We start from the raw sequence: 18,816 nt of genomic DNA on the forward strand, positions 1-18,816 counted from the left end.
GAGAGAGAGAGAGAGAGAGAGAGAGAGAGAGAGAGAGAGAGAGAGAGAGGCATAGTGCATAGTGTGCCCAAATGCTGTGACAGCGAAGATTATCTACTGCTTGCCCACAACCTCCCTTTCCGGTCTTACGTTACAAATGGTCTTTCCTCCACCCATAGCCCCAGCTAGATGAACTTTCAGACATAAGATTTCAGAATTCATTTTTCTTTTTTCACTCACACTTTCTCCTTCCAGTTTCTCCCCACCTAGAAAATTATCGAACTGAAACTCTAATTCAGCCTACAATGTCCAATCAAATCTCAAGCCATCTCCAGAAAGACCTCTGAGGCAAATCCTACTCTAGCTAGAATTCCCCCATGGTTTTTGTCGATGCTTCCTGATTTTGATTACACAGTTACATGCCACATAACAGTGTCACCAGCGGTGCCTAGCTGCAGATGACACTGAAGCCACAAGATTACAACAGGAGAAATTCCTCACCCCTTAGAAACATGACTGCCACCATGGCATCAGAGAACATATTGCCAATTGTTTTCACTGACATTGATGTAAAGGCCTATCATGTGTGTAACACTTGGATAAAAGTATAGCGTATGACACATCACACGTGGTAATGATGATGAACCGCTGTGCTACTGGGTTATTATTTGAAAATACTCAGTCCCATAAAATGTAAGCTGTAAAATAATGTGCTGTGTTGCACTGTCAGAAGCTCCTACCTCTCATAAGTTTACTATATCCTTTGATAGCATCAAAGAGCCAAGTCAAAGCAGGCCTAGTACTGCAGGCCTGTAGTCCCAGCTACTCTCAAGGCTAGGGCATGAGGATCATAAATTTCTCCAATGCTTGCCTGGATTACAGAGTGAGTTCAAGGCCTGGGTAATCCTATCTCAATGATTAAAAGTCAGAAAATGGCCAGGCAAGGGAAGCACATGCCTTTAATCCCAGCAGTTGGGAGGCGGAAGCCGCTGGATCTACAGAGTGAGTTCCAGGACCGATTGGGGCTATCACAGAGGGGTCCTATCATGAAAGAAAAAAAGGGGGGATCAGAAAATGGCTAAGGATAAGACTACAGCTGCATAGTAGAATTTGTCTCAGCATGTGTGAGGCCCTAGGCTCAATCCCCATTAAAAAATATAACGTCATGTGATCCAGGTTTGTCCACACCCTAGGAAGTTTACAGCAGTAATGAAGATACCTAATGCTGTGGTTCTCTACTATAAACCTGCTGTTAAATAATGATTTACAGTATTTGAAGCTTTATTCCTTTCCACACATTTTTTTTGGCTTCTCAATGGAAGAAGAGGCCGTGTTAGCCAACAAGGAACTTGGGCTACTGGGAGGATAGAAGAAGGAAGAAAGGTGAAGGTGTTTGTGGTGCTGAATGTTCTTCAAGAACACGATATACTTGAAAGAAACTAACATTGTGAAACCCATCATTTTGCTCAGTATACCTGTATATTTGAAAACCTTTCAGTGTACATGGGGATTTACACAGCTATTCATCATTCAGCGGGGCTTCATCTGAGGAAGGTACAGAATAGACCATATCATTTCCCTGTTGCCCTTTAAATGTTGCACCCTTTCGTCTTTCTGTAACATCTGAAAGTCTCTGAGCCAGTGAGAGTTGAAGTTGTGGCTTTGTGCTTGGTTTGCATCAGTTCGGTTTGGTTCTGTTGAGTTCACTTCTGTTCGATTCTTTCTGTACTAAAAATCAAAACCAGGCCATCACTCAACGTTAGGCAAATGTTTGACTACTAATTTACACCACAGTAGGATGCTGTTCCTACACATGGGTCTATATAGTTTTCTTATAGATCTCACTATAGATCTTTCATTGGGTCAAAACTTATCCTCCCCCCCTTACCCTATAACTCAATGATGCTCTCATGTAGTAGGCCTGTGCCAAGAACTTAACATGTAGTTATATCTTTTGACTTTTAATAGAAAAATATTATAATAGGAAAGATTCCTACTTTCCAGATGAGGAAATGCAGGTTTCCAAATGGAGGTGAACTTGCCCAAGGGCAAATACAGCCAATGAGAAGCAGAACAGAGTTGACGATTGGCTTCAGGCCTGTGCTGTTATCCAGAGAATAGGCTTGATGAAGAGGCAAGGAAGGAAGAAGGCTGCTGCTTACTGCTGTAATTACCTGGGAGAGGGGACTGTAGCTTGGACCTGGTGATGATGGGCATTGCTCACATTTGGATTCAGTGTAAAGGAGGTATCAAAACCATTGACCATATTCACTACTGATCATAGTTACACTGGCTACTCATGACAGCCAGTACGCTACCAAGTATTCTTCTTAAGACTTCCTTACAAGCTATCAAGGAAGTCCACCTAATTTTTTACTGTGGCATAGAAAATAAAAGCAATCCTGGGAGCAGGAGAACTCGGGGCTGTGTGTTCACCTTGGCACTAGGAAGGGAAAGGACTAATCACCCTGGCTTCCCGAGAAACAATGGAGCTGATAGACTGAATTGCTCTTTCTTTGAATCAATTCCATCTGAGAGTGAAAGAATAGGAAACTTTTCAAAACAAGGTTCACTGTAGGTCAGGATAATGTGGCCCTAGACTAATAGTCCCTTTCACCACTGAACGAATGCCACGTTCTTCCTTTGTCAGGTCAGAAAATACAGTTTCGTGTGAAGGCTTCATTCTCCCACCAGCTTCCTTTTTAATTTGCCAAGCTGCTTTAAGGGGGAAGCCAACTGGGGCTGCATTTTGTTTCCTTTTGTATTTCCATTCAGTCATGTGAAAAAAGAACCCCCAGCCCCTGCTTGCTCTTCATTCTTCTCCAGTAGCCCAAGAAAAAAGACTGTGGAGGAGGCCAAGTTGAAATAAAAAAAAAAAAAAAGAGCAAAAAGGAAGAGAAAAATGGCAGTGTCTTCAGGCTCAGCATTGTGTAAACAAACAAGGGAAGGCTTCTGCCCATGGGACCGAAGCCAGGCACACAGGACCAGTTCAAGGCAGGGGAGGATCTGGCTGGATTTGATTCCAGTAACTGGCCTTTGTGATTTTTCTTGTTTATTTGCTCTCTCTTGTTTGCCTTTGTTTAAGACAATAATATCATGCTATGATATAATCTTAGAGCTCCATTTACAAATGCTCTCAAACATATTAACTCAAGCAAACAAAACTTGGGATTATCTTGGGGCAAATACACACTCCACAAAGTCTGTACACTGACCTCACACATCCATCACCAATGGGCTTCTACTTATCCACAAGGCCAGGAAGGCTTGCTTCCTACTATCTTTCATAATAGGAATACTACTTCTTATGACTCACGCTTTTCAGAAAGGACAAGCATACCCATGGGTGAGAAGGTCTGATTGGGTTCAGGCAAGGCTGACCAGAATCTTACACTTCACATCTGGTCACAGTGTGGGTGTATCTTTGCAATATTTCTCATCCAGAACCCAAGTAGAGTTCCTCCCAGTCACACCAGTAAAGATGATCTGCTATGATCTTGACTTCATTTTAGAAAATCTCAAACCCCACTAAGTCTGGAATCACTTAGCTTGTAGCCTTGCAGGTTAATCATAAGCAATACAGATATTGCCATTTTGTCTAACCAGGGCATAAGAGTATATGGTCTTCTGGGATCCTCGTCCTTTCCCAATTGCATGACCTTACACATGGCTTCAAGGTCATAAACTGTGAAATGTAAAATAAAATCAGTGGCAGTAGCTAGTGGTGTGAACTTGTGAGGCTGGCTGAAGTCATGATGGTGGCATACAAGCGGTGTTTATGACCCTGTCTATGTGTAATGAACAAGCATTGATGTACTGATGTAACCCTATCAGAGCCTCTGTGCTGAGAGAGGAAATTTTTCACATTGTTCTGAGGAGGCACAGAGCCAGTCACTAAGATGGGCATGCAAGAAGTGATGTTTGAACTTTGTCTCAGAGAGCAAAGAGCTGAAAGCCAGGCAGAATGTTAGGGTGGGGCAGACCAGAAAAGAGAGAGAGAGAGAGAGAGAGAGAGAGAGAGAGAGAGAGAGAGAGAGAGAGAGAGAGAGAGACATAGGGAACCTACAAGGAAAACAGAGGGAAGGGAATTGCCATGACCTACCTGTGCAGCACGATGGTAGAAACTGACTTCACATCAAACCATAGTTTCCTTTGGACCATAGGCCTAAGAACATGTATATATTAGCTAGCATCATTCCCTCCTCAGTTATCTAGTTCAAAGTCCATATGATGTTCAATGTCTGTCATCTTCAAGACAGAACACAGAATGTGCCTAGGTAATGAGAAGGTGCAGAGACTAGCCCTGGGCCAGACTATGTACAGCCAGTGTTCACAGTGGGGAGTCCTTGGTCCTGAGCACAAATGGGAAGAATGGCAGGCTTTTCTGAGGGAAAGAAAGGTTGCCATATGCCACTTACCTGATTTCATGGACTACCTTCAACAATGTGATTTTTATAATAGAGAAAAAAGATTGTAGAACCATCACCCAGTACCATATGAGAAGAAGGTGCTTACACTGAAAATTTTCCCTAAACCATTGAACAAACTACATAAGATAGCAAGTCTGATTTTCAGTTGATACCACCCATAAAATTCAAGATCTCTTCTTCCAATTTTCCTGGGGAATTAGAGTATCAGGTAGGAGGTTGGACTAAGTTGACCAGATGCTATTTGTTTGCTATTCTGAAAACAAACAAAGAAGATGCACAGCCTCTAAGGCAAAAGAGAGCCCCAAACTTATTTGATTCTGAGATGCAAGAACATTAGGTCAGGAACCCTTTAGCATTGGACATTTGCCAAACTAAACTAATGTCATCCTGCAAGCCATACAGAGAAAACCTGTGAACCTAAAGTTGGAGACCCAAGCTGAAATAAGGGTTTTCTTCCAAAGCATTTCTCCTGACTACAGTCTTTCAGGCTCTGAGGTGGGGAGGGGGTGTTATTTAAGTAGCTCTCCTCTCCAGAGGTCTAGTAGATATAGTACCGAAAGTCTGCCTAACATAAGTCAGAGATACTGCCCTCAGAGAACCTGCCATGCTCTACCTTCAAGACTATTTGTCTCTGGTGTTCCTTACCTTGGACATGGAAGAAGAAATGAAATATCTAAAGAAATTTATAGTAATTTACATCTTTATCATCCTTACTTTCAAAGTTCCCTCATTTGCTCAATCTTAGGGTTGTACTGCCTAAGTCTGAAAAGTGGGCTTGGCCCAGTAATAGGTGGGCAGATTCCCAGAGAGACAGACTAAGGACATCTGGTCTACCCGACTTGGAAGCTGTTAATAGTGCTGTTACCAGGGGTCTGGACTAGCTTGAAGTGAGAATCTTCTCTGTCTGGAGCACGTCATGGTGCTTTGTGCTATGTCTCACCTAGTGACAGTATCTCAAAGAAGTGTCTTTGCTACAGAAATGTGAGCTGTCATAGTAAATATGACAGAAAAATGAGGGGGTAAAAATATGTAGTTTTATCTGGCAGTGATAAAAAGGGTAGAAAAAAAGCTATTTAAAAAAAAAAACAAAAAATGTTATAATCCAATAAGAAGCACATATGGGGTGTAGGCCCAGAAGTGCATCTGGGTCCTGGGTATTGTTCCTGGAAGATATTTACATTTATTTTTAAACATATATGAAAAAACTGCATGTGAACCCAGCAATATGCTTTTCTAAAATGGAAAATATTACCTTGGGTCAAATTAAACTTTCATCCATCTGGATGGCTGACAAGCTATAAATAACAATTATTTTTATTCTGCGTGTTTTAATCTGTGCCACAAGATTCACAAAGAAGCTTCTGGAAATGTGACTGCAAGTCCTATGACATCTGTCCCATTAACATCCAGGGAGGCACATCACACATTTATATGATAAATCAACATGGAAACATCCATCATCAGGCAAAGAACTGAAAGAGGGAGACAGAAGATGACAGGCCACCTTCTGGTCCCCACCCTCTAGAGAGTGAGAGCAACATAAAGAGCTGTGTCCCACTGCACACTTTGCCCTCATCACAGAAACAGCTGAGAGCTTTTGTCCTGATGCCTTACGCGTCATCTTAGGGTGGCAGGGCTCTCTCTCAATGATGAATGAAATGCCAGTCGTGAGTTTAGGAAGCCTTGAATTACTGACCCATATTTTAAATTGTTCTTACTGTGATATGACTTATGTATCGTAAAATCAGTCCCCATGCAGTATGTCCACTGAGTGATTTCGCTGGCACGTGCCCTGTTATGTAAGCTATTATGGCCTTAGAGACCCTGTGCAGCTTTCAGAGAACTGAAAGAAAAATCAGGCATGTCAAACTGGGTTAGAAACAAGAACTGAATCTCCTCCTGGAGGCTGGTAGTAGTGAAGACCTAGGGACAAGCTCTGATCCAGCTCCCTTAACAAAGGCAGGGATCTGTTCTCCAGGATCATTTTGGAACCAGCATACCTCCCCTGAGCTTTGGTTGATGGGTTTAGCATCATGTTGTCACAGCAAATCAGGGTCAAAGACGACACAAGCTTCAACTCACTTTGACACTAAGACTCATCTCTAGCTATAACACAAGTTTATGAGAGAAGCTCCACCCATCTTAGGAATTTTTCCTAAGGACTATATGCTAAATACAGAACAAGATCCACACTCCAAACTTTTATCTTATCTTTAGTCACAGCAAGCATTTAGAAGCAATATAATTGTTTAACTATAGGGGCATTGAACTAAACTATATCAGATAAAATTTCTGGCAAATGTTAAAATAACATTCTTGAAGAGTTCTCAACCATCCATAAAAATAATGTTAATTGAAAATGTGGCATGAAAAAGAATATTTCAAACATGCTTCTGTTTCTCTTCTGTGAAGTGGGGAGAGAAAGCAGGGGAAAAAAGGAGGCAAATAGAAAGAAGGGGCTAGGACCCTGATATAGCGGCCACTTGTGAGGCTATGCCAGTGCCTGGCAAACACCGAAGTGGATGCTCACCGTCAGCTATTGGATGGAACACAGGGCCCCCAATGGAGGAGCTAGAGAAAGTACCCAAGGAGTTGTAGGGGGCTGCAACCCTGTAGNTGNAACAACAATATGAACTAACCAGTACCCCCTGAGCTNNTGTCTCTAGCTGCATATGTAGCAGAAGATGGCCTAATCGGCCATCACTGGGAAGAGAGGCCCCTTGGTCTTGCAAACTTTATATGACCCAGCACAGGGGAAGGCCAGGGCCAAGAAGTGGGAGTGGGTGGGTAGGGGAGCAGGGGCGGGGGTGGGGTATAGGGAACTTTCGCGATAGCATTTGAAATGTAAATAAAGAAAATAATAATAAATAAATTTTAAAAAAATCTAAAAAAAAAAAAGAAGAAGAAGAAGTAGAAAGAAGGGACTAAAATGGAGGAGGGGGAAGAGGGGAGGGAGAAGGAGAGGGAAGGGGAGAGGGGCAAGGCGAGAAAAGAAACACACAGGGTGGCAAGTTTATTACCTTTACAAGAAGAAAACTACAACCTGTCCGAGATAGTAGGGAACTTCTGGCCTCTGAAGTACATTTTTGGGGTGGGAAAACCAGTAGTGTTTTGAATTTATGGCGGGATTTAAAAGGTAAAAAGAATCTAAGATTCCAATACAAAGTATACCGCCCTTTCCCCAGCTCCCTTCACTAACTGCCGACTTGCTTGTCTGTAAGATCCCTTGAGGTAACAGAGCTGAGCAATGATGTAGGCATGACTCACCCTATAAGACAATCTTTCACTAATAAAAAAGCAAAGAAAGAAAAACTAAGTCAATCTATGCACCAAAGGTTAAAGAGGTAAAAAATAAACTAACAAGCTCACTGCCTAGCGACCTATCCTTTTTCAAAGTCGAGTCATCATTTATATAATATGCAAATGTATTCATAAAAGTTTTATAGGACACGCTGGAATTATATTAATGTCAACCAATTTCTGTCTCTGCGGCATTTTTTATTCTACTAGTTCAGCACAAAATATGAGACTTTTTCAAAATTATTCCATGGAGAATTATCACAGTATCCCTTCAGAATCCACAGGTCCCCACATCCACAGATTCAACCAGCCAAGAAACAAAACTATTTGAAAAGAGCTGCACTTGCACATGTACAAACTAAATTTCTCGTCATACCAATACAGCCAAAGTGCTACCTGCAAGTATTTACATTGCAGTAGATACTCATTTAGAGTTGACAAAACCTGTGTGGAAGGTTGTATAGTCTAGATACCAAATTGTGTTGAACTGAGGGACTTGTGCACCCTCTGAGTGTGATGCCCATGGGAAGTACTAGAATCAGTCCCCGTGGATACTAGGCAATGGCTATGGCTCATACGGAACTGGTTACAAATAATTGAATCTGATATTACTATTCTAAGTTTAAATTTGCATTTCTCTCTCCAGTGCTGTTTTGTTTTTCTCAACTAAAATTATATTTGAATTTCCTCTGCTTTCCTTGCCTATTGCATATTAATATATGTCCCTTACTAGAGTTAGTAGCTTTGACAAAGTGACAACTTTAACAATCTTACCAAATAGGTCATCTTTCGAACGCTAGGAAGTAAACGCAGAGAAGTTTCAGGTTCCTGGAGTTCTGCTCCTAAAAGTGCATCCTTATTTGCTCTGTGCCAAGTCATCTTTGCATACACCAGAAAGAAAACTAAAGCCATAGACAAAAGCCGTAGTATGCATAAAAGCCCCCTATGATGTCCAATTAGGATTCCTGTTTTCCCTTTTCATGGTCTTCTATCCTTCGTATCTTAAGGAGCATATACCTTTAAATTTTATATTAATCAATTGTCTCAAGTGTTTTTCAGGGACTAGTGAGTCACAGGGAACATGTTATGATATCCTGGTGGACTTTAAAAGGCACTGGAGCTCAGCCGTAGGACACTTGTCTGCTATGTGCAAGGTCCTTGGCTTGATTCCCAGCACCATAAAAAAGAAAAAGAAAAAAAAAAGAAATTAAAAACAAAATAAAAGATGCTGCATTCAGTGATTGAATTCTTGAGTCTCTTTCATTCATGTGAAGCCTCTGCAGATTGTATTAAGAATTTGAACACGGAACACTTCAGAAATGTGCATTTGTCCTTTGGGGGCAAGGGAATAAATAGGTTAAGGTGTCTGTAGTTTATCTTTTAGACATTTATTTATTCTGTAGTTCAGGTTAGCCTGGAACTCATGGCAACTCTCCTACCTCAGCCTCCTGAATACTGGGATTCCAGCATGAGCAACCACTTCCACATAGAAATATTTCTTCTGTAGAAACTCTAATGTGCCATTTTGGTCTCCTTGAATCTATTGGTTAACCTTATTATAGATGGACTTTTCTGAAATCGCAAGAATTTCCTTTGCTGGTTATCTACTTGCAGTTAGAGCATTTCTGTAAACTTCTCAGACACGGTACAAACCATTTGTCAAACGCAGATGTCACCTGTACAATAGCAGCAGGGATCGGCTGTGGAATGTTCCTTTCTATTTCAGATCGATTGAACTGAAGTATCTTTGCAGCTTCTGCCTGCCTTTCAGTGTAATGTCACGGTTATTTTCATTTCTAAAGTTCTGCTCAATACCTCTGTCTGTTTTCACAGACTCGATGCCCACTGTGATAGAGTTATGTCACGAGTTAAGCTGATGAATAGTACTTTGAAAGTGAGTTGGTTTAATTTCCCCAGTATATTCTTCCATAGCTTCTTCCTATTTGACCTGAGACCTACTGGATTTTAAAAATGACAACTCCAAGATTAATTCAGCAGTTGTTATTTTCACAGTGAGAAAGAGACTCATTTATTTCACAGGAAAAACAAACTAATTAGGTTCCCCCTAAGTCATTTTATGTTTCTGCTATATTTCCCTGGGTGATATATATATATTTTACTTTCCTGTACTGAGTGTAGTTTAATATACGTAGAATCAAAGATTCAGGCCTCTTGCCAAAATATATTTTAGGGTATTCTGTGCTTCTGTAATTCTCAGATTTTCTTACTTATACCAAATCTCGGTAAACAATGATTATAAGTCATACACCCACCCTCCTTTACACAATACCCATTTAGTCCCTCAACAGCAGCACAGCGTCCAAAAGACTCTTGGGCTAAAATTGATTCTTAACACTTGTGAGGCATAGCCTACTTCTCTTTAAATTTTCCATCTTCTTTAAATCAGTCTTTCCTGGAAATGAGTCTCTTGTTTAGACAAAGAGAAGTGTGTGTAGGAAAAGTGGCAGGCAGAAAGTGGAGTCCTGCAAAGCCTTACAGAACACTAGGAGCACAACACAAAGGTGAGGGTTACTCCTTGGTATGAGGAAAAGCTTCCTAAGGTGGTTTGTCTGGAGTGGAAGACCACTTATAGTTAGTTGACCAAGAAGAGGGAATGGGGGTCCACTAAGAAGAAATGGAATGGACAAAAGCTGAGAAACCAAAACCGCTAGAGTCTTGAAAAAGGAGCAGGCTGCCTCTCACAAGTGGGACATCTGGTATGTGGGCATGGGTTGTGGCTGTTGATGATAGTGATGGTAGCAAGGGCTGACAGTGAGTGTGCAGTCAAAAAGAGATGAGACTGAAGGACAAGAGAACACAATACCTGCAGCTCCTGAACGCCCTGCTTCAATTTCTGTTTTTATAAAGAGATGGAAGCCACTACAAAAATTAATACAGGGGATTATAGATTAGCCTTATGGGAAAGAAACAAGAGATGAGAGAAAGGGTTGGAATCAGGAAGACCAGTGGAGGGGGGTGGGAAATACCACAAAACTGAAGATGCTGCAGGCTGAACCAAGGCTGCAAAGGCTGAGACAGAGCAAGGGGAGGTAAGAGAAGGCAGAAGCAGTGTTGGACAGAACGTTTCCTGATGTGACATCACCTACTGCACGGACGCTCTCATTTCCCCTTCTGAGGATGCCGGCTCTGAGAAGGCACAGGTCTTTTCTGATTGTTTCACAACTGTATCTTCCATACTCAGAGCACCAGGTGTAGATGCTCAGTCAAACAGCCTAGTGAATTAATGTCGTTCAGGACTTGGGTGTGACAAGTACAGAAACCAAATTTCTGACTTGTAAGGGGACAGAACATGAAAATGAAGACAAGCGGTAATACTGGTTGCTAACCAGGGTAGAGGGTAAGAAATAAGGGAAGAGCATAAATTTTAAAACTGCACTTCCCTTCCATATAAAAGCCATAATGTTATCTAAGCTCAGGAACTTTGTCCAGGAAAAAGGCTGAATTTGGAGGAAATTTTGGAGGAAAACTTGAAATGTTTTCCACACTTATTCTTTTGTGGAAAGAATTCTTTTACTCCACTCCACACGAGCCATGTTAAGAAGCTTTTTTTATATACCCAGGAGTAACCCTCACAGTTTTTTGTGCTCCTAGTATTCTGCGAGGCTTTGTGGGACTCCACTTTCTACCCACCATTACCCCTATACACACACTTTTCTTTGTATAAACAAGAAACTCATTTCCAGGAAGGAGTCTGGGTCCTTGCTCAGGTTGCATTACTGAGCATCTGGTAGACTGGATTAGTCTGCCTGTATCCCAGAATGCTTTGAAATATAACCAGCCAAGTCACACAAGGGCTGGAGTTAACGTTAGTGTTCATGTTAAAAAATGTCAGTGTTACAGTAAGTTAAAAAAAAAAAAAAAACAGCCTTTGCTAAATTATCTATACTTTTATGTTAAATTATCTATAAAATAATCAGGCTAACATTCTATTAGGTTAAATTTTTTATTACACTTATATTTATGGTATTTGAGAAAATGTGAGGCATATTGAGTCCTTTTCTGCTCCTTAAATAACAAAAAGAAAGAAAATGAACCAAAATGCATAGGCATCTTTTAATTTTTTTTTCTTTGCTTAGCATGTAAGCAGAGCAGAGGGCAGCATGAGAGGGAGCAAGCATGTTTTCAATCATGCGTGAAATGTTAAGAGCAAGAACAAGAGTTTCAGAGTCATTACAGGGAAAGAGTACCTTCTGTAGAGTTAAATGATTTTTCTTTTCAGATACGATCAGAATCAAGACACACAAAGGAAAGAGCTAGGGTACTGGACAGAAAATCAGAGCGACAGTGAGGGAGCTTTCGCCCAGAGCAGCTGGCCTGAGAACTTCCATTCTACAAGCTTTATCCCCAAAGTGCATCACCCCACCCACTGTGCACATGAGGATGCTCACCAGAACAATATGTAAAATGATAGAGGTGAAAATATGCCTTGGGAGACTGGCTAACTTCACCAAAGTACATACATTTCATGAAACGTTAGGCCCAGGGCAAACCATGACGGCCACCTTTGCAGCTGTTCTTCAGAATAAATGGCCAAGTGGGAAAGCAAAGGATAAAATAGAGTATAAAGCTATCAACACTAAGTGCGGTAGAGGGTGGCTAAATGAAATTAATTTCACTTCAAATTTTAAAAGTTTTAGAGTAGTGATAACAATATGCTATCTCGGGTCGGTAGAGGGAAATTATAATGTATAGCATATCTTGGGAGTCCCTAGCTCTCCTTGGTGTTCCTCTCCTAAAGTCACTCTTGCTCCCAGTGTCAGCCCCAGTTCAAAACACTTGTGTTTTGAACACCAATGTGCCAGGATGGGACTTCAACTCTCAAAAACAAAGCCCCACAAAGTCCTTGCATGCCAATACCATCTCAAGCTCCTTAACACCAGCAGCATGAGCCTCTTCAGGACTCCCCAGTAAATGCCTTAAAACTCCCCACTCATCAGTGTCTCCCCTCTCCCACCCAAGTCTGTAGTTTCTAAGAAAGCCTGGTAATCCTACATTTCAGGGTAAATTTAACATGCCAGTCTACTGCATCAGGAGGATGTCCATCTGAAACGTGACTCCCTAATGATGCAATGAGGTTTAGGCATTGGAAAGGTGAACAGATGTGCAAAGCATCCCACTTGATACTGAGTTTGTTCATTTTTTTTTAAACAATGAGCACAAATGCTACCCAAGTTCCCTGTGCTTGTTATCAATTAAATGCTTGATGTGCAGTAATATCTTCCAGGCCATTCCAACCCTTCTGGAATCCCTTCTTGAGTTCAGAACATGCTACAGTTGCTTCTCATCTTCCCCTGGCATCTATGGGGTCATCAGTAACGGCTAGGGAGAATAGCCACATGGCTGTGTAGAAGGAGTACTCTATAGAAATCTAACTTGACATGAACCTCCTCCTGGAAGCCCCGGTCAAAGATTTACCTGTGACCATAACTCACACACCACATCGATGGGTTTTGTTTGTCTACCTTCCTTATTTTTTATTTCAAATGCCTATGGAGGTATGTTAGTCTTTTGTTGCTGTGATAAATACCTGATTATTAAAAAAAAAAAAAAAACTAAAGCAGAGGTTTACTTTAACTACTTGTTTTAGTCCATAGTCAGCTGAGTCCACCACTGTGAGCCATAGATAAGGGAGGACACCACGGTCATGTTGTGGTGGGAGAGACTGATCACCTCGGGACAGCCAGGAAGCAGAGAGAGGGACATGGGACAAGGCAGTACGTAAGAGCCATTCACCAGTGAATGTTCCCAGAACAGCACACAACAAGGCCAGAGAAGCAAGTTTTCAGCACATCATCCTGGGGAAGAACATCTCAGACTCAAACCAAACCAGAAGGCCTTCCAGTTCACAGCCTCTGTCTCGAAGTCAGTCCAGGATCTGAGCTCCAGATATTCACAGACACAAAAGAGGCAGCTAGTGAGACTGTGCTGTTCCCTCCTTCCATTTTGTCTTACTGTTTAGACAGGACAGGTGGGTGAGTGCCCCTGGATTTCACTCAGAGCTCTCCATTCAGCTTTTGCTTGACCTTTGTCTCTGATTAGTCAAGCAGAAGATGTCTGAGGCAACCGGTAATTTAACAATCTATGATTCTGTCTACTCTCTCCATCCCAGGGACAAAACTTCAGAGTCATTTGCTAGAAATCCAACAAGTTTGTGTCTTGTATAAGCTAAAATAGGCGAGCACTAGTATTATCCCTCCTTATAGACAGGGGAGATTGGTGTATAAAACAGTAGAGCAAAAAAGTAACCTGCTGTGTCAATCCAAGATAACCTTTGGGGTGAGTAACATAGTTTTCTTTCTCTTTGTAGAAATTAAATATCTCCACTATTGTTAAGCACTCCTTGGGACATTTCTTCTATCCCAGAATATGCACAATATACCCAAAGTCACATAAAGGATCTGAATGCTAAAGTGACAAAGTCAAAATTCATATGGCAGGTGTCCCCCTGAAGCTTTATGAGAGTCACACATTCCTAGTGCCAAATCCATGCTGGGATCTACCCCACCAACACGGAAGTATGTTTTTATCATTTGTTTTGTGCAAAGCTATCTTCTGATTTGTTAAATGGTCAGTTTTGAATAAGTATTTAAGAGTCCTAGGCACAGATAACTAGCTGAGTCTGATTTATTTCTCCAGCTAATCTAAATATTCATGCCAATGATTTGTTGATTGTGTATTTTATATATCCATCTGTATGTATACGCACATTATATATAGAATGAGGGTTTAGAGATAATGTATTTGAAAAGAAAAAGGCTCTCCCCAAAACAGGGCCTTTTCTAATTGGGAAAAGGGCTGCCATAGTTCACCTCAGCTGCTGTAACCTAGGTGTCTTATACATAATGGAAATTTACTTCCCCCAGTTCTGGATGCGAAGAAGCCCAAATTCAAAGTGATAAAGTTGTAGAGGTCACTTCCAGGCTCCTAAGTGGTACCTTCTGGTTGTGTCTTCACCTAGTAGAAGGAATGAGAGTTCTGTATGAACTCTCTTATAATGATACTAATTTATAGCAACCATTAATCAAGACCCAACACCCTCAGAATTGCCCCATATCCTACAACCCATCACACTGGCCTTAGGTTTCAACACAAGAATTTAGGGAAGACAATCAATCAAGCCACAATTGAGCTGCATGAAGGAGGATTACTATAAAACACATTCAGAAAAAAATAATTCTAACTAAAGTGTCATGTTCCATAACAGGGACATATTTTTGTAAACTCCAAGCACAGAAACCAGTCAGGATTGCCTAATCAAAGCATATAACAGCTAAGATCAGAAACCTTAAAATAACTACTTTTAGAATGTTTAGGCTACTTTTAGTCATATGGGTGAGACTTTATGAGTGTAGCTTTTAATATTACTAGGAGACAATATTTAGGAATATTTATTAATGTACATTAACATATGTGCAATAACAGTTAGTGAAAAAAGAGGCCAGGGATTTGAAGGAGAACAGGTAATGGCATCAGGGAGAGGGAGCGCTGGAGGGAAGAAAGGGAAGGGAGAAATTATAATTAAAATATGATCTCAAAAATAAAATTTAAAAATGTGACATGTTTTTTTGAAAACTATTTTAAAGTATATCTAACACAAAATACGTGTGTGTGTGTGTGTGTGTGTGTGTGTGTGTGTGTGAGAGAGAGAGAGAGAGAGAGAGAGAGAGAGAGAGAGAGAGAGAGAGAGAGAGAGAGAGATCTGTGCTTTTCATCATATTTGGAGATAAATCTAAGAATTCCATTATATCAGAAAAAATAAGTCTTGACCTATTATGATATTCTCTTGTATTTTTTATCAGTTCTTACACACTTTCACGTATCAAATCCATTTGGAATTTGCTATGTGTGAAATGTGAGTTAGAAGAGAAATTTAAAATGTTTTTAACCTGGAAAAGCTGTGTGCCAGCACCACCTATTGCTCGGGGCAGTGCTTCATACCCACAGTCCTAGCTGTCAGGGAATCTGAGACCATAGACTGTAACTATAAGACAGCTACATAACAAGACCCCTTTATTAAAGAAAAGAGAGGAGCGAGAGAAAAGGGAGGGGAGGGGAGGGGAGGGGGGAAGAAAGTCAAAGAGGGAAAGAAAGGGGAGAGGGACAGAAAATAGGTGCCTTCCTTCCCATTGACTTTCAGTGACCCTTCTGGCCATCTTCAAATACCCACATGTGTGTAGGAATGTCTCCAGGCCATATTCTATTTCTCACTTTACTCACTTGTTCCCAGTGCCAACATTAGACTATTTTTAAGTTCTATGGTTCAGTAAATCATCCTATGACCATTTTGTGTGATTATTAAGATTTGAATCATAGGATCAATCTATCAAAGCCACAAAAACACATTTGCAGTTTTTACTAAAATTATATCTAACTGTAAACTCACGTAGTGAACACCGGCACATTTTTGTGTTGTATTTCCTGATCAGTTAACCAAGGATATGCATCATTTAGCAATCTTTCCTTTTCTCCAGCAAAGTTATAAGATTCTTTATGAAGATAGCAGGAAGTTTCCTTAAAATAGATTGTCTTGGTCTGTTATCAAAACTCTTCCACTAAGTTTTTCAAGCAAATGTTTGCTCCAAAACCATATTTCAGCTCATCCCTGATAGAAACCAATGATGTTTAACCACAAATCACTGTTGTGTCCAACAATCAGTTTAAGGATGGATGCGCTCCTCTTTCCTGATTTATTCACTAATGAGTCTTACGTTTTCCTGGGGCGTGTGTCCTTATGCCCTCTATTCCCTTTCCAATTTGCCTCTAAAACGCTGCCCATACCACAGGCTGATGCTGCTTGTCTTTGCCTTTCACACCTACAAACCTTCTCTCCCCAGCTAGCATTCTACAAAGTGAGAAGGCAAGGCATCTGAGGAGAGTCACTTCTTAGAGCACACAATAGAAACAAACCCTGAGCTGTGCATCGATATGAATGCCACTGCTTCCTGTGTGCCCATAAAAGTTTCCTCCCAGAAACATAAACCTGGGCCTTTGGTGACCATAGTGAGTACATATAAGTGACATTTCTTGGGGCTTTCTTTTAATGTCAGCAAATTTTAAGATTAGGAGGGGAATTCTTTAGTGCCATAAAGGTAGAGATTATTCCCAATCACCAGTTCATGGTAGCAGCATCAATTGTTATCACAAACATCTCCTCTACAATGAGTCTCTCAGCTCTCTCTTTCTCTTGTCAACAGTTAAATCTCTGGGAAGAATTAGTTCCTCGCTGATGTTTCCTCTCTCTCCTTCCTGTTATCCTTCCCCAGAGACTGTTTCTCTCCTACATTACCATGGAAAGGCTGTTACCTATCTGCCCTACAGGCCATTTCTTATCAACTGGATATAGGGCTAGATTATTCTAAAGGATATTCCAAATCATTGAGAGGGATGAATGCTGATATGCATGCCAATGTCAAAACTCTGAATGATGTCTTAGTTAAGGTTTTTATGGCCATTATAAAATACCATGACCAAAGCATCTTGGTGAGGAAAGGGTTGGTTCCAGGTTTCAACCCCCAGCTCACATGAGCTCAAGGCAGAATGGTGGAGACAGGAACTGAAGCAAAGACCACAGAAGAATGGTGGCTTGCTCCTCCTGGCTTGCTCAAGCTTGTTTCCTTTCTCTTTGTGTTTATTATGATTTTAGTTTGTGTGTGTGGGTGCTTTGCATAACATACATTTCTGTGTACAACATACATGCTTGGAGCTTGCAAAGACCAAAAGAGGTTGTCAGATCCCAAGAACTGGAGTTACAGAGAGCTCGAAGCTGTCATGTGGGTGCTGCGAATTGAAACTGGATCCTCTGGAAAGAGCAATGCTTTGAACCACAGAACCATCTCTTCAGTTTCAGAGGCTCACTTTTATTATAAACTCCAGGACTACCTGCCCAGGAGTGGTTCTGCCCACAGTGGGTTGGGTCCTTCCACATCAACCATTAAACAGGAAAATGCCCTACAGACTTGCCTACAGGGCATTCTTATGGAGACATGTTCTCAGTAAAGAGTCCTTCCCAGATATGCCTAGGCTGTGTCAAGTTGACAAAAACCAACCAGCACAGATGTCTATTGTCAAGGAATGAGTGTAGAGAAGGCTATAGTGTGCACATGAGCACATGCAATCAACCATTTTCTACAGAACATAGTGCTCATCTATCTTTAAGCACAGTTTCTCACTCATGGTCTGGGTTACAATTTACATATTTTGTGAATCCTGAATGTCTCGCTTGATAACCACAGTTATCTAAGATGGTCCCCACTTGGAGACTATTGACACATCTCTCTACCTTAATCACTTGCGGGGTCCACTCCTCTCATCCTCATGTGTGCTTGCCCTGTGGTTAAGAAACTACTTCAGAGATAGTAAAATAGTCACTGCTCATATGTGGTCTCATTCCTTTGATTTCTCTCTGGAGGAAAGTGTGTTGTTAATTGTCTCCTTTTCTCATATTGCAGATCACAGTGTTTCGAATGGGATCAGAAGGCCACCAGGACATTGATTTAGCTATCCTGACAGCATTACTCAAAGGTAAGAATCTCTCTGTCCACGTAATACAAAAAGTGATTTTAATAGATTAATATAGACACCTTACATCTCTTATTAATGGATATAACACAAATGTTGTGTCATGTCTAATTACTGACAGCCAGTGACCCATCCATGTAAGATACTCTTACTACACTTGAAGCCTTCTAATGCATACATGTTGCATGTAACTCAATTTTGTAAATTTTGAATACAATATAACTCATACCCATTAAATCATAAAAATCTAGACAAAAAAGTTAATGTAGTATGTAAAATACTGTTATCTGAAGTTATTTTATAACTATCATTACTTTCCTTCCTAAGACACCTATGGGTGCGTTGGTATAGATGTAGCTCTGCGTGTGTGTATGTGTATGTGTGTGTATAAACATTAAAATTAAAAATCAAATATCATTGAGAGGAAAGCAGAAATAAAAACTTAGCCTATATTTTTTGTTATAACTGAGCATTAAACTGAACTCAAAGCTACTTGTTTACTATGGTAAACATAGCAATACTTGGGTTATTGGCGCTTAATTTCTTTTTTTAATTATTTTATTAGATA

General features: G+C 40.7%; 1 protein-coding gene across 21 annotated transcripts in view; it reads left to right on the forward strand.

The window, feature by feature from the left end:
• Trpm3 (transient receptor potential cation channel subfamily M member 3) overlaps nt 1-18,816 on the forward strand; it is a 508,459-nt gene that overhangs the window by 355,336 nt on the left and 134,307 nt on the right. For all 21 annotated transcript variants that reach the window (XM_029539424.1, XM_029539490.1, XM_021218256.2 and 18 more), the window contains one exon: nt 18,179-18,251. In XM_029539424.1, coding sequence (XP_029395284.1) covers nt 18,179-18,251 — 73 coding nt within the window. The remainder of the gene's footprint in view (nt 1-18,178; nt 18,252-18,816) is intronic.

This window comes from Mus pahari, chromosome 1, assembly GCF_900095145.1.
Source record: "Mus pahari chromosome 1, PAHARI_EIJ_v1.1, whole genome shotgun sequence".
Taxonomy (NCBI): domain Eukaryota; kingdom Metazoa; phylum Chordata; class Mammalia; order Rodentia; family Muridae; genus Mus; species Mus pahari.